Below are 19,980 nucleotides of genomic sequence, written 5' to 3' on the forward strand. Positions count from 1 at the left end.
AAATTAATAATTGTATTACTTGTGGGAAGCAAATACCTCATAAGGATTTCCATTTATACTGTATTCCTTGCCTAGGCCCTGATCACAATGTGCCTGGCTGTCGGTTTTGTGCTAGATTTAACCAACGCACTATTAAGCGTCAGTATATTTTTGCATCGAAGTATTTTGGAAACAGATTTAACTACCCAGAAATGTCGTTGGATATTATCCGACTACCGGAGTACATAAAAAACGCAAAGAAAAGGACAGAGAAAGGCAGTCGAGATCCAAAACCGACGACAAAGCTTCTAAGCCAGTTGCCGGTTTGCCGGTACTCAGTGAGGCGCTTTTGCAGCCCCTGATACCCGCTACCTTAGAGTCGCAGGCCTCTACTGACACCCATGTGGACTCCGGCATGCCGCAAGATACTCAAGGTATTGGACCGATGGATGTATCTCCCTCGGATGGGTCCGGAGCCGCTGAGCAGGCACCGGCTTCTGAGGGTGTATTCAGACCTCAACATTTATATATCAAACCGACGAAAGCTGCAAAACCAAAGACTACAGCAACTTTAAAAACTAAAAAAACCGACACTTGAGCCACATGCACAGGCCTCTATGCCTAGAAAACAGATGATCAAAATGGCTGAAGACCTTATTACCTTGATCAGGGGTACTCATCCCCCTCCTGATAAGAGGCCTAGGCAAGACACTGATTATGAATCTTCAGATCAGGTTTCTATTTCTTCTGATTTTCCTCTTCTGATCAGGAATTATCTATGCCTCCCTATGAGGATTCTGATGCTGAGGAGTCCATTCCATCTACATCTCCTCCTGAGGATTATTTATTTGGAGAAACCTTGCATACTTTGAGGGAGCATTTTCACTGGGAGAGTCAAGACTTCTCAGAATGAAAGAAGAGGCTCAGGGATTTCCTCCTTCTCCCTCAGCACAGGCCTTTAGCCATTCCCCCATTTTAGACATTGTGGATGATGTGTTTTCAGAGTCAAGCTTGTCCCCTGACTCCTTAACTCCGGCTCCCAGTAACCTGACAGATATTACAGGGTCTCTGACTCACATACATTTTTATTTAGAAACCCTGCTGCTGATCCTGAAACTATTTCACAGGGTCCAAAGAGAGTTAAGGCCTCAACAGCAAAAAATCATACCCCCTCTGACAGCGATTCAAGGGCACTGGACAGATGGGGAAAAAAGGTTTATACATCTGCAAGCTTGGCAATCAGGGCCTTAAACTGTCAATTTCATATGCTTATGTACCAACAACATGTTATATGGGATTGCTGAAACAGAAAATTATGTTGATTTCAGAATGTGCAGAAAATAAAGAATTGCAGGAATTATTGCATGTAGCTGAACAAGTTGGAAAGCATACTTTGCAATGTGGTTTTGATTCCTTAGAGGCCTCTTGCAGGGCCGCAGTTACTGGATTGGTGATTAGGAGGCATGCCTGGTTAAAGGAACAAAATTTGCCTGATCATGTTAAAGCTAAATTGCTAGATGCACCTTTACAGCATGATTCTCTGTTTGGTAGTAAGGCAGAAGAGGTTTTAAAGAGAATGGAAGACAAAGCTAAGTCTATGCAAACGTTAAAGACTTCTTACAAATGCAACCACCAAGATTCAGTAGACACTGGCCTACATAAAATTGCTCCTTTCCTGTGTCAGACAGAGCTCAAAGGGGCAAATCCAGATGCCCTAAGGGTTCCAGATACCATGCGCAAGATTCATACAGGTCAAAGCAATGGGGCGCTTCCACCTCCAAATCTGTAGGAGATAAAGTGCAAACCTACAGAAAGCAATCCCAATTACTTCCCTCTGCCTGCACCAAGCACTTATCTTTTGTGGCACCCATAGGGGGAAAATTAGCACTTTTTGCTCAAAATTGGCAGTTAATAACCCAGGACAAGTGGGTACTAAACATCGTATCACAGGGATACAAATTCCATTTCCACACTCTGCTAATAGCAAATGGTTGGCCAGATCTGCCAAAAAATCAATGGGCAGAGGCACAGAAACAGGTTACGTCCCTCATGGATATGGAGGCCATTCGGACAGTACCAGAACAGGAAAAGGGACAAGGTTTTTACTCAAGACTGTTCTTGGTACCCAGAAAGGACAAGGCCTGGCGGCCAATACTGGATGTATCGATTTTGAACACATTCCTGGACATTCCAAAATTCAAAATGCTGACTTTGCAGCAGCTTCTGCCCATGCTGGGCAAGAATGCCTGGCTGGTGACTTTAGACCTAAAAGAGGCATACCTGCATGTCCCAATAAGACAGTCGTGCAGACGATACCTCAGATTCAAGGCTGGCTTAATACATTACCAATTCTCTGCACTGCCCTTTGTCTTATCTACTGCGCTCAAGGTCTTTACAAAGTGCCTGGCACCAGTAATTGCATTTTGCAGACAAAAATTATACAAATATATCCTTACTTGGACGACTGTCTCATTCCAGCAGAGAACAAGGACACTCTTCTTCGACACCTGGCATTTGTGAAAAGGCTTCTAACATGCCTAGGGTACACAATAAACGAAAATAAATCACAACTGGTACCCTTTCAAAAGATAACATTCCTGTGTGCAAGCTTGAATACAACTGCCCAGATGGCTTACCTCACGCCAGACAAGCAAAGGCAACTGACTACTTACTTCAAACTTGATGGCAAAAAAACCCCAGTCTTTTCCAAGACGAATTCTGCAGGCTCTGGGCTTCATGGCATCCTGCATCCTACTGATTCCATATGCAAGACTGCATATGAGGATGCTTCAGTGGTACCTAAAAAGTTTGTGGAGTCAACATTCTCACAGTCTGAAACAGTGATTCCTCTCATTCCCTGCCTGCAACAGTAGTTTCTATGGTGGGCAAAGGCATGTCACCAAAACATGGGACGGCCATTCACTCTACCCCCTGCCAGCCAAACCATAACAACAGATGCATCAGATTATGCGTGGGGGGCCACATGGCAGGAAGATGCATTCAAGGCATATGGTCACCAAAACAAATGCATCTACATATCAACCAGAAAGAGATGCTAGCTGTTCAAAATGCCCTAACAGCCTTCAAGGACTCACTTCATCTAGGACAACTACCGATAAAGACAGACAACACCACAGTCATGTGGTATATAAATAAGCAAGGGGGCACACACTCATACCCCCTATGCCGATTAGCCATGGCACTGTGGGACACAGCTTTGACTTACCAAATACATCTTCAAGCTCAATTCTGCCAGGAAAACAAAGCACTCTGGCAAACAATTTAAGCAGAAACCTTATGGATCCTCATGAGTGGAAACTAAATCCACAAGTCTTCAGCATGATAACAGAGAAATGGGGGGAGCCCAGACATAGATCTGTTTGCCTGTCCTCAAAATTATCAGTTGAAAAAATTCTGCACATGGACTTATCACAGACAAGCATGGAAAGTGGACGCCCTATCCTTCAGTTGGAAAAACCTATCAGTTTACGCCTTTCCACCTCTGCCTCTTCTCCCCAAGGTCCTCCTAAAAGTCAGACAAGAGAAACCAAAGATGATACTAATTGCCCTGGTCTGGCCTCGCCAATACTGGTACCCAATCCTAAGGAACTTGTCTCAATACCCAGCTTGGACCTTGCCTCATAGATCACAACTACTGTCCCAGCAAAACAATCGGATCCTGCACAATCAACTACAGACTCTGAACCTGGCAGCATGGCTGATTTATGTAGTCATACAAACAGCTCCTCTCAGTAAAGCTGTGATGGATGTCATTTTGGAAGCCAGAAGGCCTAGTACTAGAAAATCTTATGCTGACAAATGGAAGAGATTCTGTCCTTGGAATCAAGCACAAGGAACTGATACAGCAGAACCAAATATTCCTCTGATTTTGCAATACTTAACTGAGATGCTTGACAAAGGCCTATCTTTCTCATCAATTAAAATCCATGCCTCTGCCATTTCGGCTCATTACAATACAGAGCCACCATTCTTTTCTCATCCTTTACTAAAGCAGTATCTTAGAGGAGCCAAAAATAAGAGCTCCACTGCCTGCATGGGACCTCAATTATGCGTTGGAAAAGCTCACCGTGCCTCCATTTGAACCAGCTGCTACCGCTGATATAAAGTTCTTATCATGGAAAACAGCTCTGCTACTAGCAATTACTTCATCAAGAAGAGTTTCAGAGCTACAGGCCCTCATGGCTGTAGAGCCTTTTATTATATTTCACCCAGACAGTGCATCTCTGAGGACAAATCCTACTTTTATGCCTAAGGTGGTTTCCAGTGTGTCTCTTAACCAAACAATTCATCTGCCAACCTTTTATCCAAATCCGCAGAACAAGGGGAAGAGAATTCTGCATTCATACACAGACAGCTAAGATTCTCCTTAAGCAGGACTAAAGCTCTAAGAAAAACTCAGCAATTACTAGTGACATATGCTGCAGGATCAGAAGGCAAGGCTATGTCAAAGCAGGCAATTTCAAAGTGGATAAGCTACTGCATCCGTTTCTGCTACTTAAACCATGGCAAACCTGTACCCAAGGGCAGGTCTCATTTCACCAGAGCTGCAGCGACTTCAGCAGCCTTTCTAAGGGGAGTACCAACCAAAGACATTCTAGAGGCTGCTACTTGGAGTTCTGTTCACACCTTTACAAAGCATTAATATTTGCCTCTCTACTCTAAATCCAGGGCAGGCTTTGCCACTGCAGTTCTGCAGGGCATTATAGCCGCTCCTAATGCTGTTTAGCTCCAGCCTCCCAACCATAGCTTTGGGATTCTACCCAAATGTAATGACTGCAACAGTGAAACTCGAAGAACATTGTACAGTTGTGTACACTTACCATAAATGTAGATGTTCGAATATATTCACTGTTGCAGTCCAGGTTACCATCCCGCCATCCCCCTGTCATTCTGGAGTTTATCTTTCCTTCTCTATCTTCTACAACCTATGTGGTGTATTTGCTTGTAGATGAAGGTAAAGTTTATATTGCTGCATGTATACACACACACACACACACACACATGTGTATATATATATATATATATATATATATATATATATATATATATATTTTTTTTTGCTACCTTTTTGGGGGCGCCTGACATCGGGGGCAAGAAAAACTAAAGAAAATGGCGTCAGCTGCATGTTTTATACCCCTGACAACCTGACGTCATGGAAGAGGAGACAGCAACCGACAGAGGACCCAAGACTTTGGAATTCAGGCTGACTGAGGGCAACCTACCAGCAGATTACCCAAATGTAATGACTGCAACAGTGAATACACTCGAACATCTACATTTATGGTAAGTGTACACAACTGTACTTTTCTATTCTTTCAGGAGTGTACATAGAATCCCACTGTTTCTGTTCTTATTTGCTCTGGTGTGGGTTACAGCATATCTTTTTCTTAGGGTGTTTCAGTTTTATTTGTCTTTATGCAGTATTGCACATTTGGTATCTGCAGCTGTTAAAAGAGCAGATTAACTTATTAGGTTTTCATAATACTGCCCATTCTGTGTAGTTCAGTTTTCTTCAAGCCTGTTTGCTGACCATTCAGATTGACTACCCACTTATAGATCATAAGATTTAAGCATTCCTTACTCCTTGGTTGCTGTTGAAACTTGGCATTCTGTGGGTGGTGTACAATATTATAATTCTTTTTATTTTGGAGTACACATTGAATACAAAAGCTAAAGAAAGCTGAGCAAATGATACTCAGTGTTGTAGGTCAGAGGAGTTGGTGGCAGCACCTTATGGGGGGTGAACATTAGTATTCATTGGAGGAAGAGGTGGTTATAGCAGTTTTCATGAAAATGAGGCAGCTTTAGTTAGAATTTGTGTGCATTAAGAGGCAAAACAAAAGAGCATGTTCTAAAACAACTTGGACTGTAATATACTTGATGTTCAAACTTTAAAACGGATTTGTAAATTCAGAATGTTTGGAAATGCATTGGAGTTAGCAGCTTTTTTTAGCAGAAATGTTATTTACTAGTTTTCTATGTGCAGGATTAACACATTGCTTTATTGCTGCAGTGATGATGATAACACTTTCAAAATCCTAATCACCACGGACATTCACCTTGGTTACATGGAGAAGGATGCCATACGTGGAAATGACACGTTTGTAACATTCAAAGAGATTTTGAAGATTGCTGAAGAGAAAAAAGTAAGAATCCATGCTCTTTGACAAGACTCACATAGAGCTTTAATTAATAATGCCCACTTGTCCTTTAATTAATGCACTTTGGTACTCTGTTACCAATGTGATACTTTTTTGTATGGCTTCTAAGTGTAGGTCTTTGTTCTCTGGCTTTGTTCTTTAATAATTATTAGCAGATGGCTCGTCTTACCTTTTGATAGTCAGTATCTGTTCTGTAGATTTCACTAGGGGGGTTTAAAGCTGACAAAGAAACCAAGAATTTGAAAGAAAAAAGCTACATCTCTGATAGACCATTTTTTTTTTTAATTAAAAAAAGGATTAAAAACGTCTCTTTGATGTGAATTCTAGGGTAAAAGAAGATGTGAATATATTAGTTGCCATGCTAAGAAGGAGCTACTTTGTTAAAGTTTAAATTCTCTAAACAAAGTTGAGTAGTGAAAGAACTTGAGGTTACACGGTTCCAATTTATTTATTGTGAGCTTCAATTTAACTCTCTTTGTACTGACTTTATTTTCTTGTAAAATTTCTTCTTCTACAGTGTATGTATTTCTTTCTTTACTTGGCTTTGCTGTTGGTCATAGTTGAAAATGTACTTCCAGATCAAGTCCACCATCACAGTCATGAAACAGTAAATTAAATTAAAGTAAAACAGCACAGTCTACTGTCAAGAATTAAAGTCTGCTGTTGTAAGTTTAAGCTTTCACTTTTGTTATATATTCTTCTTATGTAAAGCCTGATTATTATATAATCTTCATATGTAAAGCTATAATCGGTAGTTTGTCCTCCTGCTGTTCTGGATGCGCATTATGAAAAATTTAGTAATGGGCTGTGGGAAGCTTGGGTGGCAGGTGGCATGCATGGAAATGTTTGCCTTAAAAAGTCACTATCAGCAAAAACTTAAAAAATACACACATATGTATCTTTCCATGAACATTTACATAATCCAGACATGCAGCAGCACAATAACTAGTTTTTACTAACTTTATTTTTTGCTAACCCTGAATGCTGTCTTGAGTGCAGAAATGCTAACATGATCTACTTTTCTTATAAAGTTAATTGTTGCCCATAATGCACTGTGAGGCCACAACTAATGAGGTTACAATATTCTAGTCAGTTCTCTCAAATCACAGATCCATTCACTTAGAGTGGCAAAAAGTAATTGACTTTTTGCAGTAACTCTTACATATTTGTTTCATATGTATGTGTTATACCATCTATTAAAAGTTGTTGTGGAGTGATACAGAAGCAGTTAATATAATATAACAGCCTTAGAAGATGTAATGCACTTTGCTGTACTAAGCAAGAGACAGCTAAAAATAGAAGTGCGGCAGAGCAAAGTTTCTCAAATGGTAGAATGATTAGAGGTGCACTTTACTTCTTTCCTGTCCACCTTGTCAGCATGAGGTGTAGTACAACTTTTAAAGCTGTTCAACAGCTTACACTGCCATAGTTTAAGTGGTAATATGTCAGGGTAGATGAAACTCCCTTTGTGTTGCAAAGAATTCTGATCATGTCCATTATCACAACTTCACTTTTATGTGTTACCAAATTGAATTCCAAGAAACTCACTTTGATTCATAATTTAGTTATGAACAGTAACTAGTCGCATCCTCTGTATCAGTTGTTCTGAACCTTTGCAAGCTGGAGAATACCTTTTTTTATAAAGGAAGTATTTTGGTGTATCCCTATATTTAGGATTGTGTTTTTAGACTTGATATAAATAAAGCAACATTTGAATTATAAATTAGTTTTATTTTTAAAGGATTACACATTAAACAGACTCCAGCTTCTAAAACTGTCAGATGAGCTAAACATGCTCTTGAGTTAGTTTCTAGAATGAATAGTGCATTAAGACACTTCCAAATATTAAATGTCATTGGTTTTCTTAAATATTTCTGTTAATATTGCTAAGTTGTATTGAAAATACATAATCAGGAACCAGGGTCAATAACTGAACTCTGATCACCTGGGCTGTACTGAAAGCTATACTAACAGTTCTGGCTGGTATGAAAGTAAATTTCAACAGGACAATAAAAGTAAGAAGCTTCAAATTGCTAGCATACCTCCTCTGAACCTAATCCTGAAATCACATGCTTAGTTATGAATTAAAAACCTAATTAACTAACCATCAACCTTTGAGCTGTTTTCATATCATAAGTCCCTTGCACACATTTTTCGGACCATGCAAAAGCTCTTTGTTTGATCTTCGCAATTGTATTAAATTATATCCTTTGTATAATACAACACTACTTGTTAGAGCACGTTTTAAATTTATAGTTTGGAACATTTTTCCAGAAAGTAATGAAACAAAACATGTGAACCAGTAATGACAGAACTGCCCAGTTCAGAATATTTCAACCGTAAAAGGATGCTCAAACGTCTGTCATTACAATTCACCAGTATCAGTCAATATGCACAATCTTTCCAGAAGAAAAAGTCATGTGAATAATTCCACATTAAAGAGGTCTGTTTGTTTGTTTGTTTGTGTCTTTCGGCTTTTCCCGGTTAGGGGTCGCCACAGTGGAACTCCGGTCCGCTAATGATTGGCAGTTGATTTATACGTACTGGCTTGCCAGGCCTGATGCACAACCTTCAACAAAGGTACGCCCATTCACGCATGTCTCCACGCAGAAGACGCTCTAGCTGAGAATCGAACCAGACAGCGTCTTACTGTGAGGCGACAACACTACAGCAGCACCACCATTGCACATTAAAGAGGTCTGTAACTAATGAAAAGGTTGCTGCTAGCAAACAACTTTATAAAATAACAACTAGACCATGCTATGAACACACACTTTATTAAAAAGACTTGGCACCTCAGCCAAAGACCTTCTAAGATTAAAAAAACACATGCCATACGGTCATTTAAATACTAAATTTACCCCAATTAAACAATCAATCAATTAAATAACATATTTTTAGTTGCACTCTTTGTTAAGACCAAATGGCTCCAAAGTATTATATATTTAAAATAAAGTTTCCTTTTGTAATAATTTAGTCTTAATATCAACACATTCACCTACAAATAAATTGGCTTTTTCTAGCACACATCCCTTTAAAACAAGCCGGCTTAGCATCTTGGAAATCTACAAAATGTGCTCCCAAAGGGCTATCTAATTTTTTATTTTTGATATCTCTAATATGTTCTTGAAAACTTATTTTAAAAGACAAACCTGTCTCCCCAATATAAAATAAACCACAAGTGCATTTTAATGCATATATCTCCTCTTCAGCATTACATGTATAACTCCCATTTAAATAAAACCTAGTACCATTAATGGCAAGAAAAAAATGTTACTATATATTTACAAATGGAACATTTTATTAGAAGCAGCAGTGCCCATGTTTAGAGAAATAGCACTACTTAAAGTGGTCTCTGGTGGTAAAATATAATTATTTACCAGCATATCAGCCAAATTTCTACCACTCTTATAGGAAATGTTTACATAATCCTGTAATAGGCTCACTAAATTTTTATCCCTAAGTAACATAGGCCAGTGTTGCTTTACTTCTTTAATTATATGTTCAGTCAGAACATTGTATGTTGTAACAAAATACACTTCAACAACTTTATATATTTCAGTGTTTTATCTACAAATTCAGTGCCTTCTGCCCTTGAAGAATTAATTGCCTGTGTTACATTAAAAAATGGTAAGCAGGTAATATTGCAATAGGCCAGGAAATTAATGGCAAACTGAAAACAGGTTCATTGTTACTAGGCATCTCATCCAAATGAGGACATACTCATGACTGCAGCACTCCACCCCCTTAAAATAAAACACAGTATCAGCAGTCCATCTACATGCTGTGGGAATAGAACCCATAGCCTTCTGCATCAAAATGCAACTATGCTGCCTGTTGTGCTACTAACACTGCTTTAAAATTCTAAACCACACTAGTGATACCATTTGCTAAACAAAACAGTTGTGCACTGTAAACAGACTTAGCATGAGCAGCAGTAAATTATCTTCCCTTGAAGCTCACAATTCCTTGAAATGCACTTGAAACTAACTTGAAAAATGCAGCTTGGTAGTTGGGTAGAGAGGATTCAGGCTCCTGTTTCCTGTAGCTAAGGTACAGGGTTTGAGCCAAAGCAAATTACTAACCACCTGCTAACTCTAACTAGGGCATTTCACTCTCTCATAGACACAACTCAACCTCTTGCTGCAAGAAACCTGGACAAAGCCTAAAATAAATAGGGACAGATTATACATATTGCTGTCATGAACGTAGACAAAAAGGCATGAGTCAGAGCTGGAGGTGGCAGAGTTAAAGATGTTAAGATTTGCATTGGGTGTGATGAGGATGGACAGGATTTGGAATCTGTATATTAGAGGGTCAGCTCAGGTTGGACGGTTTGAAGACAAAGACAGAGAAGCGAGATTGCGTTGGTTTGGACATGTGCTGAGGAGGGATTCTGGGTATATTGGGAAAAGGCTGCTAAGGATGGAGCTGACAGGTCAGAGGAAAAGAGGAAGGCCTAAGATAAGGTTTATGGATGTGGTGAAAGAGGACATGCAGGCATTTGTTGTGACAGAGCAAGATGCAGAGAACAGGAAGAAATGGAAACAGATGACCCACTGCGGCGACCCCTAATGGGAACAGCTGAAAGAAGAAGAAGCAGCTCTCACAAACTTAGAAAATTGCTAGAATAACAGGATTTGTGTTGTGTGTTTTTCTAAGGATATAAAATCTAAAACTCAAATGATTGTCATTATTTAGCAACTTCAATCCTTTTATGAGGAACAGACAATAATATGGGGCAAAAATCTGGACAGTTGAGGGGTATACATACATACACACACATACACATACACACACGCACACACACACACGCACACACACACGCACACACGCACGCACACACGCACACACACACACACACACACACACACACACACACACACACACACACACACACACACACACACCATACCTCTCAACCTCTTAGCTCAATAAATCTGTACAAAGTTTGTCATAATGGGGGGGACAAAGGCCCAAAACTAGGGGCACATTTTAAATATTGCTCTTATAAACTTGGAAAGTTGTTAGAATAACAGAATTTCTGTTAAATGCATTGGATATGAAGTCTGAAACTCAAATGCATGTCATTATTTAGCTTTATCAACTTTAATCATCCCAGTGATTTGTCAAATAAAAAATATGATTTCTATGAGGAAGAAACCAAAAATATAAGGCAAAAATCTGGACATTCTGTGAAAATCTGTACAGACTTGAGGTATGACACACATACATCCATACCTCGCAGTCTCTTAGACTAGACTTGATGAAGAAATTTGGACACAGTCACAAATAATGTGGGACAAAAACCCAAAAATAGGGACGCCTTTTAGGTATTGCTTTTAAAAACTTAGAAAGTTGATAGAACAAGTTTTGCATTAGTATGAATTTTCTGAACTTGGGATATGAAGCCTAAAGCTCAAATGTCTGCCATTATTTTCTGATGTCGGTCGTCAGTGATTTGCCAGGGATTTGTTAGAAAAACACAATTTTATGAGAACCAGACCAAAAATATGAGGCAAAAATCTGGACATTCTGTGAAAATATGGACAGTTGTACAGCTTTGATGGGATTTATTTAAGCCTTGCTTAGGAAAAAAAAATACCTTCAGAGTCTTTGAACACTGTGTTATGTTCTCACTCCTGAATTGCTGGAACAAGATCTCCAGCATCAGCTCTACAGTACCAGTACCAGCTTTGCTATGTTAGGGAGAGGCGCGCACCCCTGTGATCAGCCTAAATCCACCACAGTCAGTTTGTGTCTCTAGTCTTTCCCAAATAAAATATGGTGGGAACAGAAAAGTTTGTTTAAAATTTCCCTCCAAGAATTTCTGCAGTCCATTGCTTATCGGCCCTAATATTGGGTAGAAATGCGTCCAGTGGCCCGAATAGACTGGCGTTTTGAATCAGCTTCAGTTTCAAGAAGAACTGGCGCCTATCCCTCAGCCTTTTTCCGAACATTTTGTTTTTCTTCAGTTGTTTATTTGCCTAGTTATGAAAAAAGCATTTAACTGTATTTTCTTAGGTTTGGGACCGAATTCAAAAGTTGGCTAAGTACCCCGCTATACCTTTGGCTGTTTTTTCTTGCCTCAGTATTTAATTTTCTTTCAGGAAAAAGTGAATAAACAATTTTATGTAGAAACACTGTATTTGTTGGGGATTACTGATGTTTGTGTATAAAATTTTGTTTAGGATGCCCTAACGACGTTGTTGGATGCCGCCCAGTTTAGATTTAAAGCTCTTGTGCTTAAGAGAAGGTTAGACTGTCTCGCTTAGTGTTTGGGGTTGCATTTAGTGTATTTAGTGCCGGGAGAGTGTTGACGAGGAAGGGCAGTGCTCCGGCGTGCCAAGCTTTAGTGGCAAAGGAAAAGGTTGAGCAACCGCAGGGGGTCTCGCCGGAACTTGTTCTCCTCAGTGTCGGTTCTGGTTTTAACTGTTCTAAGGTTTGGAGTCTCAGTGGCATTTGTTTCTCCTTCTGTTTCTCAAACTTCTGGCCAGCTTAGCCCAAGTCTCAGAGCCTCGTTCAGGCTGAAAAGGCTTTTCAGGTAGGCCCTCCTTCTCCTCTTTATTCTTCTTTTGAGAGGTAACTCCTTTCTGTAGCCAAAACTTCTTTGAGACTTCAGGGCCAAGTTTAGCTTCAGTGGGAAGTTGTTACTAGCACTTCAAGGAATTAGGCCTGGATTAGAGGTCCTATTTGATAGCAGAGGCAGATGATTAGGGTCCTTTAACCTTCTCCTGAGGAAGCAAGAACAGTGTCTCCTTACCTTCCTTGAGAGAACCTTGTGATGTTCACTATTCTTTCCTCCTCTGTGGATGAAAATGGGAGTAGCTTCCTCCTTCTGATTCAGAGTCATTTAGGATTCTTCGTATCCATCTTCTCCTGAGGAAATCTCTTTCTCATTTCAGAGACTGATTCCAGGAGAAGATTTTTTGCATCAGATTTCCTGATTCCCCGTTTCCTAGAAACTGCTCCTGTAAGCAAATGTATAACATATACTTTGCCTAGCTCTACCTCCTAATGTCTTTTGGTTGGAGGGCTCCTGTTAAACCAGATTACCCTGAAGAGGCCTAGTGCTCTGCCTCTGTGTTTAAAAACCTGATGAGGCAAGGGTAAGGAAGCTCATTTCAGGAACTCAAAAAAAAAGGTCCTTCTAGTCCATAAGGGCCTGTTCCTGTTCTTCACATGCTAAAATATCTGTTGAAGATCTTTAAAGAAAAGTGTATCTAAAATTGTCTGCTTTAGATGGGCGTTGAATCAAGGTAGTTTCTACATCTGAAAATTAACATTGAGTTGAATTTCACGGTTTTCATCTGTAAAATAATAATTGATGTTACTTGAGTGTAATCTAGGCAAGATTTTAGTTCCAGTGTCTGCGTGTTCTTAATGGGGATTGCATTTTGGTTTTGATTGTGTACAGGCCTCCCTTGGCATGGCTCTTTTTAGTTCTTTTCTTCTGTACAGGGCCTGGTTGAGGGAAGTGATTTCAGCTGAGCATGTTGAGACATGCTAAAGCTATGTAAATTGCCAGTCTGATGTTAAGTGCAGTTACAGTGGAAAGCAGTTTTTAAAGAAATGGGAAGGGAAAGCCAAGTCTATAAACTGTTTTTTAAAGAAAAGGGAGGGTCTAGCAGATGTAGTGCAAGAGCTTAAACTATTTTTTAGGTATATCAACATTACTAGGGATGGTCTAGGGGTAGGCCCAGATGTGGGGTCAGAGCTTTCGTGGTTCAGACAGCCAGCCCTCAGGAGTTCACCTGCCCTAGGCTTCTGGTCCCGGCAGGCTTGAGCGAGGAAGACTGTCTCTTCAACAGAAAATTGGCTTTCAATACCTGTGCAGATTCCCGCCTGGCAAGTTCTTTGGGTTTTCATTTGTTGGTTTCACAGAAATTGCCACGCCCACAACTCAACAAGACTCGCCACATTGTTCATCCACCAAATTTACATAGTGCCACTTAATTTCCCTGCCCTCCACAGCGACAGAGAAGTTTTATTCTATTTCCTGTTGTTACTAAATAGGGGAATAAACAAGCCAGTCCCTGTAAAGAAAGGGCCTAGGATTTCACTGCGCTTGTCTGTATACTCAAGAAGGGGATGGTTATTCTAATTAAGCTTTGGATTTATCTTCAACCATGGGAGATTTAGTATAGTTGGAAAAGTTCAACTAACTGGACGCTGCAATCCAAGATTAAGTGCTGGCAAAGATCACTGTTGGTACTCCTATTTTCAAATCTTTTATACTCTCATTATCAGTTCTCTGCATTGTGCTCGAGCTTCATGCTGAGCTGGAAATTCTTATTGCTTTGGCTCTTCCACTAACTTCGGAATCTCTATCAGTTTCAGAGTTGCGTGATTCTGATTGGCTCCAGGATAAGGAATTCAAAGTGAAGGAAAGGAATATGGTTGCCTGATGGACTACAAAATTGATAAGACCTAAGACAACATGGCGATACTGTCTACAGCCCTCAAGATATGTTATCTTTCTGTGTGAAAGAAAGGTGGCTCTTGTAGTCTAAAATAAAGCCCAGTGCTTGAATGGCCTTTTACATGTGCTCACTGCCCAGATGGCTTCATGCTTCCCCAGTGACTATGGAGTCAGTCCTTTTACTTCATGGGTTTTTCTCATTCCATCAACCATCTCATAATCCAAGGTTCTGAAAACAAGGATGAAGCTCAGCATTAGGTTGCAAGGACATGTTAATGGCAATGGGTAAGGATGGAAACTGCAATTGAAATGTATCCTTGCAGCAAAACAAATTTTTGGACACAGCATCAGAATAGGACCTGAAGGGCTCGTTCCTCTGTGACCCGAGCCAGGAACAGAATTCTTGTGCCAAGCCTATAAACAGAATTGAAAAGGGGACTCTTCAGACCGCCAGAGTATGCAGCCTCAACCGACCTGCCAGACCTACAGCATTACTAGAGCCTATCAAATGGATAGTGGATACAAGACAACATGCCTGCCAGACTACAAGTAGTTTCTTGAAGGATGAAGGGCTGTTAGCCTTCCAGCAACAACCAATGGCTTCAGTACAGCACACAACCAGGGCAGGTGTTGAACAACAGACAACACTTCTGCTGGTAGCATTTATGGGAAAGGGGAAATACATTCAACTCCTTTATGGGCAAGCAATGAAGCAGAGGGGGATCTACAGAAGCTTGGAGCTTAACTCTTCTTGCAGCTCCCGCTGGAGCGGTGAACTGGATGTAAATGTGTTACAGACAAATCATGGATCCCTGGGAACTCCTTGGATCTTCTGTTACAGAAGAAATTGACACCAGGAACTCCAACTCCAGATCTACTAAACTTCGCCACCACTAATTTTTGCAAATGCAAACATTCTTTGTTTTGGGAATTTCACCACACAGCTTGTTTACGGATGCCTCTTCTTTCTCTTCCTTCATCTCCAAAAGGTGCCTTCCTCTTCAGCCAAGTCCTCCCAATTAAGAGTCCTAAAAGACCACAAGCTCCTTTTGCTGCTCCAGAGTCTGGTACAAAGATTGCCTCGCAACTACCACTACCACTACTAAGGAGTCTGGTAAGGGGGCCCCTGGCTCTTAATACTTTGATTCTATCTCTGTTAGTCTAGAAGCCTGTCATCTGCTGTGCTCGTCAAGCTCATCTCTTCATGGCACAGCCTGTGTTATTCTGTGTTAAATGCACAGCAGGTCTCAAAAGTTTCAAGGAAGATTAACAAGCTAGAAGACCTAGTACCAAAGAAGTGGGTGAGAAAATGGAAAATGGATTTTATTTTGGAGTATTTTAAAACAAAATTTCAAATTTCTTAATTATTTTGAGCCAATAGTGAGTTATTGGCTTGAGTTTATCTTTACTGAGTTATTATCTTCTTCCATTATGATTGTGCTTAAGCATTTTGCTCTCACTATGATTGCTCACACCATTGTTTCATAGAGGGCATGTTTTCGCAGAAGTTTAGAGCAATTAAAGAAACAAAGCAGAAGCTCCTCAGACCCTGTCGAGCTCCTACTTTTGTGTTGGAAACCACTACTTACGCTTCTTTTGAGCCTCTACAACCTCTTTGAGCCTGCTTGTAATGCTGAATTGCTGAAATACTCTGTCTGTTGGACTGCTTTCTGTTCTGCATGAAGGGTGGAAGGGTTGCTGAGTTGCAGTACAGGCCCATAGTATTTTATTATCTTTTGATTTTCCATATGATAGGTATCATTACATTATTTTGGCTGTGGCTTTAAAGGTGCTTTAGTGGCTGCCTTATAAACTACCAGACCCCCTACTTTAGATGCAGACCCCAAACAAAGGAGAGCATTCTTGCACAGATGCACAGGCAATTATGTTATTATAGTGTCAGGATAGCAGGTTTAAGGATTTTGATTAGCTCAGTTGTTTGTTTGTTGTTTTTTGCTCAAACTCCGCCTAGGTCCATTTCCTGTGTCAAACATTTTATATTTCATTTGATTGGTTTTTGCATTCAGATTGGTTGTTCCCATCATTCCAAGCCATTTCACTGAGGCCTCATTCCACATTCCCAACATTTACTGTGCTAGGCATTTTGGGATATTGGCAACTAAGCTACTGATATTTTTTGAGGTTTACTTTCTCTAGTTCCTATCTCTCTCCAGTCTACTCTACCTCTCTCTACAGCTTGTCTGCAAGGCACAGCTATTTTGCAAGGCATGTTGTCAGCTCCTGCTCTCTTATGACTTTGCTTATTTGCCAGCCTCCCTTTGGGGCTTTGGATTCCTGCCAATAGTTGCACTGCAGCTTGTGGGTACCAAGAATGTAGTACTGTTTCCACCACCTATGCTATGTAGAGTCCATCGAGGAATCAACCCCTCCTCCTTCCTAGGTACCCTGTGTTGGGTGGTGTTAAGGAGTTATATGCTGATATTTTATATATATTATACATATTTTTGGTTACATATTAGGGTGGTTGATTTTTAGGGTCTTTTAGTCTCTCTGGGTGGGGAAGAAAAAGGACGAGGATATGGCGACAGGTCATGCGTGATTAGTACTGGTACTGGCGCGCAGTCTAATGCCCTGACCGACGCCGACGCTATATACTTACTTTGGCATCGACTGGACAGCGGACTACCCAATAGTTAGGACTGCAGCAATGTGGATCCTCGAACATCTACATTTATGGTAGGTACAAAACTGTACTTTCCAACTGCCAGGCAGAAAACTGAGGGCAAGCAATTAGCTGCTCATCTTCAGACGCAAATGTGGAAGTTATTAGTTCTTCTTCCTTTTTTCAACTCAGTGTAAACAGCTGCTTAGCCGTGAACATGGAAATTAAGCTACTCAGCTACAAACACCGAAGTTTCTGTTTTCTTTTTCCCTTTATTTTTATTTTTTTGTACTGAGGGTGAACTGTGTAGCCATAGTGGAAAATTATTGTTGTTATTTTTTTTTTTTTAACTACAGCAAGGTCAGTCAGAAGTGGATGTGGGGATGGGCAGTTGGGCGCAATACCTGCGGATCCCTAGAAATTGTCATATGGACTCCCAGGGGTCCGAGGACCACAGTTTCGGAATCACTGCTGTGTATTAAGCAGTGACTTATCTGTGCTTATGTCAAGAATCTGCTGTGTTCTAGTCATGATTCCATAAAAAGGATATTTGTATAGGTTTGCTGTTTTGTTTATTATTGTATTGTGTGATACTTTGGTAGTATGTATTTTATTTGAAGGCTGAGCTGGTTTCCATGACTTCATGGACATTTGCATATACATTTTGATGCATGTTTGCTGGAGAAAACAAAGGCACATGAGACATCTTGTTGTGTGGCCATTACCACTTTGGTGAATTATTTTCTTGAGGTAATGCCATTGGGGTTTCTATCTTTTATGGTGGTCTGTTTTTGGAAGAGGAATTAGATGCCCCATTTATGAACATATAATTTTTCGAAGGATGTTTCTCAGGATGAATGTCAGTGTGATTTTTTTTTTTAATTAGCAATTGTTAATTTTTGCTTCCATTGATTTTTTAATGTTTATTTGCTTGTTGCTAATTTTACTTTTCTGTTTATGTGTTATTTTTATTTTCATGATGTATTGTTATTTATTTGGTCTTTAAGTGTTCAGGTTTTAAACACTTTTTTTTTTAGTTTGTCAAGAAGTTAAGCTCACTAGACACAATTGACCTGGAAACACTGTCCGGTTGTGTCTTGCTCAGAAAAAAATGCAAATAATGAATTCTTGCTTTATAAGGCAAACAAGGATTGTCTTAGTAGAGAACAGATTGCTTTTTGAACAGTGGTGATCCAGGAATGGGAATTACATTCTGGTTAAGTGACTTGGTCAAGATCACACAGTAGGCAAAGGAAGGCCGAGAGAATCCAATCCTGTACTTCAGGAAGTAACTCATTAACAACTCATAGCTTAGTCCTGTGCGTTAATTGCCATACGACAGCTCATGAATTAAGTACTCAGTGCTAAGCACTAGACAGTAATATATACAGCCTAACAACATACAAAATATTATTTAACTTGAATGATCTTACAGGTCAGTGTTGTAGTAACCTCAAATAAGTGGTGCTCTGTGCTTCAGTAATATTTTGTACATTGCTATAATTTAGTTTTTATATTCTGGGGAAAGCAGTGGGTGTCATTGGCTTTGGCCTTTATTTTAGACTCTTGCTGCACAGATACTTTTGATTCTTTGGGTTACTGTTGAGTCTGGATAATTGAAAATAGACATCCCTATGTTTTGTGCTGCTCTTGCTCTTTTACATAAAGTATTTTTTGCTTGTTGTGACAGTTGCTGTTTTTCTTTTTTATAATATTGTTGTGTTAAGGCAATTTTGATTTTTCTTTTTAGTTAGGTTTTGCAAATGGAATTTCCTAATAATCAGACATTTTTTTTCCTAGCAATGCATAGTAGTTGAAGCAGTGAAAGATATATTACTGGTGTTCAAAAATGATTTTGTGCTTGGTGCTTGAAAGAGAGAATGTATATTATGGGTGTTCAGTTGTTATTTCTGAATCTCTACACAGCTTTTTTTGTGGCCTTAACTGTGTTTTGTGACAGTGAAGCCAATTCTTCTCAGTTTGGCCTTCTCATCTGCCTTCCTTAGTCTTCTGTGTAAGTAATGAATGATTTTATCTGGTTCACAGATTTCCTTGACCCTTTCCAGTTTGCTTTCTTAGTATTGTTAGCCCCCAGGACTGCTCTTCAGTTTGACGTGGGTTCTAACGCTAGATTAAACATCAGGCTCCAGGAATGGTCTTTCTTGGCTAGGCTTCAAATCAGCTTTATCATTGACCTTTTTTGGCACTGAACTGGATAGCTGGAAACTGACCACCATATGATTGCCAAACCCAGTCCCTGGCTGAATGCCAAACCTCTGGAAGGACAGGTTTGTGTTTGATTATTGAGTTGAGTTCTTTTGTCTCCTTTTATTTTTATTTTTTATACTTTGAACTGTTTGTCTTAGGTGAGTTTTGATGCAGACTATCCTCACAGGCCTGACAGTACTATTTCTATCCATGTTTTTTTCCAGTTTGTTTTTCTGCACTGATCTTGACTTTCATGGTGCAGTGCCTATGCAGGCTTAGCACTGACCTTGACAACATTATCACAGAAAGATGCTGAGTTCCAACCTTGAGTCTCACTTATGAAATGTGTACCATTGTACATATAGACCTTCCAACCCTCCTCCTTTGCATAATGGAAGTGGATTGAGTTATTTGCTGATGCCAGTTTTGTTAACAGAAACTGTCATCTTGGCATTAGACACCATGTGTGTCAGATCTTCCAGCCTTCCTCCCTGTTTGGATGGGTTTTGGAGTGTAGTAGGGGGCCCTAGTAGCATGTGGTTTTGCCATGTTTATAGAGGACCATG

The 19,980-nt window shown here is 39.9% G+C and overlaps 1 protein-coding gene across 2 annotated transcripts in view; it reads left to right on the forward strand.

Moving 5' to 3' along the window:
• MRE11 (MRE11 homolog, double strand break repair nuclease) overlaps nt 1-19,980 on the forward strand; it is a 1,653,959-nt gene that overhangs the window by 195,787 nt on the left and 1,438,192 nt on the right. For both annotated transcript variants that reach the window (XM_044072642.1, XM_044072643.1), the window contains exon 3: nt 6,014-6,146. In XM_044072642.1, the coding sequence (XP_043928577.1) occupies nt 6,014-6,146 (133 nt within the window). The remainder of the gene's footprint in view (nt 1-6,013; nt 6,147-19,980) is intronic.

The sequence above is a fragment of the Protopterus annectens genome, chromosome 5.part0, assembly GCF_019279795.1.
Source record: "Protopterus annectens isolate FY-2018-M chromosome 5.part0, PAN1.0, whole genome shotgun sequence".
Classification (NCBI taxonomy): Eukaryota; Metazoa; Chordata; order Ceratodontiformes; family Protopteridae; genus Protopterus; species Protopterus annectens.